General features: G+C 35.9%; 1 protein-coding gene across 1 annotated transcript in view; it reads left to right on the top strand.

Annotated features, from left to right (window-relative positions):
• Window positions 1-9,977, top strand: part of LOC119837947 (actin-binding LIM protein 3) — a 77,238-nt gene that overhangs the window by 60,963 nt on the left and 6,298 nt on the right. Inside the window, exons 7-14 of the mRNA XM_038363740.1 lie at window positions 110-136; window positions 822-953; window positions 1,853-2,042; window positions 2,597-2,724; window positions 3,117-3,228; window positions 4,452-4,630; window positions 4,808-4,887; window positions 5,407-5,549. Of these exons, the coding sequence (XP_038219668.1) occupies window positions 110-136; window positions 822-953; window positions 1,853-2,042; window positions 2,597-2,724; window positions 3,117-3,228; window positions 4,452-4,630; window positions 4,808-4,887; window positions 5,407-5,549 (991 nt within the window). The remainder of the gene's footprint in view (window positions 1-109; window positions 137-821; window positions 954-1,852; window positions 2,043-2,596; window positions 2,725-3,116; window positions 3,229-4,451; window positions 4,631-4,807; window positions 4,888-5,406; window positions 5,550-9,977) is intronic.

The following is a 9,977-nucleotide window of genomic DNA, read 5'->3' as shown; positions in this document are numbered from 1 at the left end:
ACACACACACGTTAATAATGCACTCAAATATACACATACACGCACGCATAGGTGCATATGCACACATGTACACGTTTCACACTATTGTTACGTACATAAGCAGGCAAGAGAAAGGTGTGGTCCAGCACCGCAGCATGCAATTATCATCAGGCACAAATATATCAAGGGAAAAACAAAAATCTCATGTATATTATGCACACAATATAATATATTATAATAGATTATCGTCGTTTTCGATGTTTTTATGTTGTGTGCTATTTTTTTTTTTTTTCATTTGTTAATATTTCGGAAGGGAATAAGTTACTGTGACTTTTGCTCTTAAGGGGAATGTCGAAGTGTTTTTTTATTTGCATGTGCACACATGAAAACTTGTCACATAGTTTTTTTTCAAATCATTCACTGATTACCGTATAATTATACATGTAGCACAGCTGTTGAGAGATTTCCAGATCATTTTTCCCGGTCATATTGATATTATTTCAGAGATCAGATCAAATTTATCCAATTCGACACATTGTTTTTTCCCTATTTCCATATGTTGAATTCATTTTTGTAAATAAAGCAAAATGAGTGATAGACAATAAAGTTTTATTTAATTTGAATCACTTTTTTTTGTTGGCAACAAAAATCTATTGATTACTTATGATTTGCTTTATTTTTTTAAGCTTGTCTTTATTGTTTCAATTGGACTTGCAGTTCAGTCTTGGTTAAAGTACATTTTCACTTATAAAACTTACCAAGTCCAATTGAGATACGCTCGACGCGAGTGGTCGCGCCACCGTGATGGTCGCGCCACCGTGATGCACGCACGCACGTGCGAGCAGGATGGTGGCGTGCGCCACACGCGAGAGCGAGTGAGACAGCGACATGCTTGTGTTCAGTTCTCCATGCGGTCGCGCACGCCGAGCGTCAACGGCTCCTACTGCAGCCCGTACAGTAGTCTCAATAGGAAGGTCCGTTTTTTTTGTTTTTTTTTAGCCTTTTGACAAATCGTTTCAGAAGCTTTTCATTTAAATGATATATATACACGCTATGTGCGGATTTCGTGTGGAAAAAAATTCTTTACATAATTCTTGGACTAAAGTTTTTTTTGCTCTATTTAAAGCCCATTGAATTCGAGTATGTTCAGAATATGATTTGTTAGAAGGCTATTATTATTTTAAGTTTCGTTTTAAGTTGATACATTTACATTCTTTTGTCATTTTTAGTATCATGTAGTTTTTTTCCCTTCTTTTATCACGCATTACGGCATGCGGACGTGTTGATGTTTTGTGTATATTATTAGAATGTAAAAGTTTTAGTAAGGAAAGAATGATCTAAGCATCTATGAGTAAGTATGCAATGCAATAGTTAATTAAATAATTTCAGGGTAGTGGAGTATCATATAAAAATTAATAAAAAAAATGTTTTTAGTTTTGTACGTTTCTACACGTATATATACTATATTAAAGTTATGTATCTTATTAATGTTATAAAAATAACTATAAAATAATATTGATTAAAAAACTTTTGATATATATATATATGCTTTTAATTATGTGTGTGTAACAAGAAAATAAATTGTGTTTGTGACAGGATATAAAAAAAAAAATCAAAATGTTACAATAATCTAGGTTAAAGCAATACAATTTACACAATACACACGATTTTTAAGCGCCATATTCATTCAAATCAATTTATATCTTAGATGGCCATGTATAAACTTACATATTAAAATTTGATAGAGCAGTCGACGAATTTAAAAAAAAGATGTGGTTTGTAAATCTTTTTCAAATGATATTTGACGGATTATCAAAGGTCATTTATCGTATCCAATCGTATATATATACGTGTTCGTTCGCGATGCGCACAGTACGGCAGCGGGTACCGCGGCGCATCGCCGGGGCTGGTGCTGCGCGATTACCGCTGCCGCTGCTCGGCGGACGCGTCGCCGCACCGCATCACCGCGTTCTCGTACCTCACCAGCGAGCCGGCGCGTCTGCGCGGCCCGGTCACGCCGGCCGACCGCCCGCCCGCCTCGCCGCACTTCCACCGCCCGCCCTGTGAGTGCCCACTGTTTTACCGACCATTTTGTTCCCTGTTTTACCGACCTTTGCGTTGCCTGTTTTACCGACCTTTATGTTGCCTGTTTAACCGACAACTTTTTGGTGCATGTTTTACAGACAGTTTTTCTTTGCCTGTTTTACCGACCATTTTGTTGCCTGTTTTACCGAAAGCTTTGTTACCTTTTTTTACCGACCGTTTGTTTGTTGGCTGTTTTACGGACGTTTGTTTATTTTCTGTTTTACCAATTACCGATCCTACCTAAGCTAAGCAATTATTTGTGAATTTATTATGTTTTTTCCGGCTGTTTGAAAATTCAAATCGAAAAAGTATTTTTGTTTCATTAATAAGCAATGTTTTGTCAATTTATTTCGTTTTTGCTAATATATGTCGTGTTACAAAAATTTGCTAAGCATAATCATATAATATATCATGTGGACCCATTATCGGACTAATTTTGTAATACCCGTATGTGTCTTTTTATTTTAATACGTGTGTATTCAGTGCACAATGTAATGAAATGTGCAATAAATTTCTCTCTCTCTGAATGCAGCGAGCCTGAGCACGCGCACGAGCTCGCGGCCGGGCAGCAAGGCGTCGTCGCGGCCCGGCATGCGCGTGCTGGTCGACTCCATGCGCGCCGAGACGCCGCGCCCCAAGTCGCCGCATATGAACAATGAGGTAATGCCCCCTTTGTTTTGTTGCTAGCTTGCCGCCCGCGACTTGGTTCGTGAAGTCGAAGGAAATTTCCATGGTAGCTACGTGTTTCATCGCGCTGAAAAGTAGCCTATGTCACCTACTAACCTATATCGAGAAACAAAAATCATACCATAAATCGCTCCGTTGCGAACTCAAACAAACAACTTGAAATTATAATATTTGTAACGATTAATGAAACTATGCACACATGAATAAAAATTATAATACTTGGTTATGGTGAACAAACTTCTTTAAATATGGCAATAATTACACATACCTTTTTTTGTGAATGAAACAGCGGAAAAGTGTGAGTTGAATCGATTAATTAAACATAATTAAAATTAAAAATTACTAAGAATATATTTATATTCCAGGAGCCGATAGAACTATCACATTACCCATCCGCGTACAAGCCTCCACCGGGTACCAAACCCAAGATAGAGAGAGACGACTTCCCGGCGCCACCTTATCCCTACACAGATCCTGGTGAGAAAACTGTTACTTCGTTTACTACTTTCTTTACTATTTTATTTACTACCTTCCGAGTAAGGTTTACATTTTACCTTTTATATGGTGCTGACCCATGTCTACTTCGCTAGGTGTCAATTATTATGCCAAAAGTTATTAGGAAAATCGGATTACCAACAAATTGGCTATCTATATTTTACATTCTTTTTACCTTAAAACCTTAAAGAAGCTTAGCTGTTTTATTTTCAAAAATCCTGAAAATATTTTATACTTTATTTGTAACCCATTATTTGAAAATTATGCTGAAATTGATATCGATTAAATTTCAAAGTAACAAGAGTTTCATACAACCTTTTCCATTCCCATAAATTATCTAGATTATTTTATAAAAGGAAGAGTAGTGCAAAATGTTTAGTGTTGTATTACAGCAAACGATCTACAAGTAAGAAATGGATTGACTATGTATAATTTCAACTAATACCACGTGATCTTTACATCATTTTAGAAAAAAGGAGTTGTGAAATGTTTTTTCCAATAATTGGCGTTTTGTTGAATAAAGTTATTGTCTAAATATTGTCGTACTAATTATGTTTCACACAGCCGGAGGCCCCAAAAAAAAGTCGAATAAAAAGTAATGAATATAATACTAAACTTATTTAACATGAAAACTTAAAATTACGTCGCACCAAAGGAATTCGCTGCATACAGTAATATATATACGTTCCCGTGCGAACCGTCGACTCAGCGTTACATTAGGGTTCCGCTGGCGTAACTTACTATCATTTTTATTTATTTATTTAACTATTTAATTTAACACAAACAATGTTTTATATATGCAATATAGTGATTCGTATAGTACATAATCTATTGTTAGAAATCAAAGAGAGGGCTGTTTATAATATTATATTTATCGTAATTAAAATGTACTGCGATTCTACACAACTGCCTATTATATGTACTTAGTTGATAACAAATCACAGCCAGTCACAAATACTATGAATAAAGTGAGGATACTTGGGTCGAATATTTAATAAATAACGTTCGAACACCAAGGTGCAATCCCTGCGAATGAGTCACGTTTCAAAGTGATTCGATATTTCGTAGGATACGATAGTTAAACGAGTTTTGACATATTATGATGAACGACATCTGTGTCTTAACTGACATCTGTATTCATCTAACAGAATATTAATACACAATTGATATCCGACACTATATATTTCTGCATTGCATCATATCAGAGCGCCGCCGCCGCTGGTCCGACACGTACAAGGGCGTGCCGGAGAGCGACGACGAGGGGGACGGTGCGGAGGGTGCGGGGGGAGCGGCCAACGGGCAGCTCAACGGCAACGGGCTGCCTGAGCGGAAGCTGCGCAAGGAGGAGCAGGAGCTCGCTAAGATCGATTCGGGGATCGCGCAGGTGAGGCGGGCGGGAAAGGGGGGGGGGGGGGGGTTCGTTGTACACTAATACATCGCCAACAAACTGTTTAGCAGTTAGGCGAAATTTTGTAATATTAGAGTTTTATTCAATTAGACTTCTTAAAAAAGCACTTTTGAAGCGTTTTAATCTTTTATTTATTACAATTTAACATTGCAGGTATTTTTAAAAGAAGTCAAGGAACGTGAGAAATTGCAGCAGTGGAAGAAACAAAACTTAGATCCTAGGAACGCTAGCAGGTTTGTATGTTTTTATTTAATTAATATCGTTGGTTTGAATGAACTATGTTAATAGGATTCTTTTTAACACATAGAGCGATTAAAGTGGAAGATTTATGGGAGGGGCTGGAGGCCCGTTTCCTTCTTCTCAACCTTCGCAGTCCATTGCTTATTTTTCCGCCGTCAATCCTTTCCTTATCCTATACTTCATAAAAGTGGGTAGCACATTCGCAGTGACAGTACTGTTGCGAATGTTCATGTGGTCGCTTACCATCAGGCCGAACCACCAGCTCAGTAGCCCGCTATGACACAAAAAAATCATATACATAAAATTTCCGCGTCACTCAATTACCGCCAATTTTAGTTACCGAACTCCTCTGAAACGGCTGGAGCGATTCTTATGATACTTTGTGTGCACATCCTTATCGGGTATGTCTGAGAATCGACCAACATCAATTTTCTATACCGCTAAACGATAAGAGTAAGGCAGAACAGCGTCCGGCGGGTCAGATAGTATGTGTAGAATGTCGCGTGTGGCAGGACGCCGTCGGCGGCGCGCGAGGCGGCCCCGCGGCTGCGCTACTCGTCGCCGGTGGGCGCGTCGCCCTCGCGCACGCTCGACCGCCCGCGCCACCACGACTGCCACTCGCTGTCCGACCACCACCACGTGCCCTCCTACAACGGTGCGTACTGCCCTATTGTACACGCACACACACACGCACACACACACGCACGCACACACGCACGCACACACGCACACACACACACGCACACGCACACACACACACACGCACACACACGCACACGCACACGCGCACACACACACACACACACACACACACACACATCTGTATAGATACGATGTGGTCACACACGGATCCGCGCTATAATGGTGCGTGATGCGCACTCACACACACGCACACCTACACATAGAAACATATAAAAGTTATTACATTCAAAAACGCTATGGCCTATTTATGAATTTAGAAATATATATGGGGTGAATGAAATCACAAAAATTAACAAATGAAAACAAACCTCTTGTAATCCAAAAACACTCATATTATATACATAAATGTCAATATATTATAAAATTAATGTATTTGGCCTAAAATGTTTTTCTCCCTTTTGAAAACCTTACAACTAACCTTAAAATTTCCGACGCCATATAAAACACAATATTATGTAACATATTTAAGATAAATTTCCACCTTACACGTTCTTAACAATATTTTGAATTCCCTCTTCTTATTACAGTTCAAATAGTGATTTAATATGTGTACCCTATACTTATTTAAACGTGTATTTAAATCGATCTGTCAAATAATAAATAAATAATTTATTGAAAGAATGATAGTTGTATGCGGAATTACATTAAAAAAAAACGTGTGCGTCACTAAACGCTCAGCAGAAGAGATAGAGATAACATAAAAGTCATTTCTGTCCTATATACGGCTAGCAGTATAGGTTAGAGAGAGATAGCAGAAGCGTGCCTACTCCTGCCGTATGCGTGAGAGAAAGGGAGATAGACAATCGTAACGCGTTACGTAACGAAGCCGTTAGAAGCAAAGAAGTTTATATTTCAAAAATAAGTTTTTTTTTATTTAATTTCAACGTTTCTGTAACTTCGTTGCGATAATTATTTTAAACAAAGAAGTATTTATTATCTGACAGTCGTTTTTATTTATGTATAGCGATATGAAAGACACAATGTAGACAGAAGTAAAATATGTTTATATAATTATTTATTTCAGTACAAACATATCATACTAGCGACGGTGAGTTCGGTTCAAAAATGATGTTGTGTTTAATGAGATGGTCTAATTCATTATGTCTTTGCTGTTTTTGTTATAAAGGGATTGTTATATTGTGTTTTAATGTACACAAAATTGGACCTTCTCATTTGATAATACGGTTGATATTTCGTTTATACAATGTGGTAATTGGAGCTGATATCAATTATAACTTTACGAATTCAATTATAGCATCTATGCTATATGAAGATTGGTTCGTTTTTTATACAAAAAATGTGTATCTCATAAATAACAGGCTGTATAGGATTTTTAACATACAACTTTTTAAAGTCATAATTATTAATCGTATTAGAAGAGATTATCTAGGACCTTAAGAAGATATTTCATGTTATATTCGTTTTCTTTCTTAACACTTTTATTAGCGTCACTTGTATATTTGTATGTTTACACGTATGGATGTAACCGACTCATTTAGACTCGATTTCGACCCGTTTTAAACGGAGAGATTTAATTCAAACTCTGTTCACTCATACGATCGGTGATAGTTTTAATAATTTTATGAGTTTATATTATTCTGATTAAGAATCGCGTTGAAACAAATTCCTTACGTATACACTGTATAACAGCAAGTTATACAATTTATTTGATTATAATATTAGCTACAATGATCGCTCTTATGTTAATAAATACAAGAACAACCACCCAATTTAAATTAAATCCCATATTGTGTATAATGTTATATCTATCGTATATATATCATATAGACAAACTGCCGCTTCTTACAGTTGATTTTATGATTTAATTATTACGAACTCATGTCTATGATTTGTCTTTCATCGCATTTCACTATTAACATGGTATTATTAATTTTTGGGTTCCCATGTGTATACCTGCAAAGCTGCTCTATCAGTTTATTTTATTAAACAATATATATTGGGCTCTATCAAACAAATTTTGTCGTAAGCTAGGTAACAGCGAAATCAGATAGTATTTATTACTTTTAAATTATATTCTTGATATTACCAAAAACTTTACTTGTATGAAAATATTTATTGAATTTTACGGCAAAATGCAATCTCATCGAAACGGATAGAGTAGTTTTGTTTATATTAACAGCGACAAGCGACCGGCGGGCACGTGCAGGTAAAACAGGGCGCTTAAGTAGTATGTGCTTTTGTCTTGTGCTGTACTATTCAAAGAGTATTTATGGTAATTCGGCCTTAGATGTTTGTGTGATATATTTAGACTATGGAATTGCAAGCGGCTTTCATAGCTTGAATTCTTCTATTTAAAGATTATTCCCATATCTTCCTCATTATATTTTATTGGCAAACAAAACGAATACTTTTAATTTGATTTATTTTCAAAAGAATAATTATATATTTTAACTATTAGGCATCATTTGATGCTAGACAAAAAAACGTAAGTCCTTGTATGTGTAACTTTCCCCAGGAATAACTCGTTGTTGTTTGTTTATTCCATTTCTTTTTTTTTTATTTTCTTTTAAATAGATTGGCACTGTGTTCTAAATTTAGCATGAAACCTCGCTTTTTTCGCTTTATTAACAAATGCTATTCACCATTTGTCTCTCTGATGTTGATATCGCTACAACCTATACATGTATATATATGTACATATTATACATATCATACATATAAACAAACATTTCAAAAATACATAAGTGCAATGGCTTTCTTGAAATTTTATTTACATACAACTTTGCATCAATATTATACGCTATATAATTGATGTTGAAATTATTCAATCAGATTATTTGCTATTTGAACGTGAAATATGTTTTGCTTATAATTTGCTGGTTTATTTAAGGAAACACTCGAAAATCACATTATTTGCCTTCATGCGCTTCTAAACAAATATTGGTGGAGGTGTGTTGAATACACAAGAAAAATTATTAATAGAACAATCGATCTGTAGTGCTGAGGCTAAATAATTTTTTATTTTAATATGTTTTCTCAATATTTTCGTTCGTCATCTAATTAATTTGCGTCGTTAATTTTTGACATTGTTACCACGGTTTTAAAGATTATGTGATTTTTGATGTGGTTATATAAAAATGTTCACCAAACGACACCAACTATTATTTATTATATTCAAATATCGTTTGCAATATGATGCTAGAGGATTATCATACTTTATTTTCATGTTAAGTAGTTTTTTATTTAGATAAAAACAGAATAATTTCAAACTATAGATAATTTATAATTATATACTCTTTATTCTTATAAGGAAAATAGATTATCTCAAGCTTTAACGTGCTGTAAGCAACTGAACTCCCAATCGCCCTTTTGAAGGTAGTCAAAAAATTGTCCGAGCGGCGTTGTATAAAACTCACGTATGTGGTAGTCGAGCATGCTTCGGCATGAATTGGGCCAGCTCGCACCGGGAAAGTATCACAACCCCAATGAGCCGGAGGCCCATATCCTTTTCCTTACCCTTCCCAGTCCTTTCCTTTATTCCTCTCGACAATCTTTTCTTAATCCCTTCCCAATTTATAATCCATTTGTAGAGGTGTAAGGTCTGCAATGGACCTTATGCTTCTCCAAATGTTCATGGGCGCTGGTAGCGCTTACTATCAGGCGTCCCACCAGCTCCATTACCGACTATTACAAAAAAAAAAAATTGCTTGTTAGAAAACTTTTCTTAATTTTTGGGATGTAGTTGTTTATTGTACGTTAATGACATTAAAATAAGTTTTAATGTTATTTGGTGGATATTTTTAGCGAGCTCTAGAGAATTTAAATATAAATAAACATGAACATTCAGGGATCGAGGGCTAATCTGTGCAGTGTCTCGAAGTGTAGTTTTTCGAATTAATAATTATTTATGAAATAAATTTATTGTTTGATTCTAAGTTAGTTGCATGAGTCGATCCCTGTATGTTTTTTTATGATATGATAAATTAGTTCAAATAATTAGTAATAAGATTTTAATTTAACCGTGGCGAAGATTTTTTTCTATTTTTTGGTAATTTGTATAGGTCAAGCTAAAAATACAATCCATTTTAACTTGTTCGATCTAAAATATTTGTTCAATCAGTTTAAATACGTATGGCCTTCACGATGGCTATTATATGGCCATTCACGATCTCCTAAATATTTTATTCAATAAAATTGCGAGGCCAATATGCTCTATAAAAGAAAGCCTCTCCGTTACTCCTAATGTGGTGAACATACAAACAGAAAATCGAAATCAACCTCAGCCAACGGTTTCGTGTATGTGACAAGCAAGTAGCATGTGTGTGTGTGTTGTGTAGTAATGTACGCGCGCGGCGGCTCGGGCACGGCCACCCGCGCCAGCACGCTGCCCGCCGGGATGTCGCCGTGCAATGTGAGTACC

Source organism: Zerene cesonia, chromosome 29, assembly GCF_012273895.1.
Source record: "Zerene cesonia ecotype Mississippi chromosome 29, Zerene_cesonia_1.1, whole genome shotgun sequence".
NCBI lineage: Eukaryota > Metazoa > Arthropoda > Insecta > Lepidoptera > Pieridae > Zerene > Zerene cesonia.
Note: the sequence above shows the minus strand (reverse complement) of the source record. Positions and strands in the feature narration are given on the sequence as shown.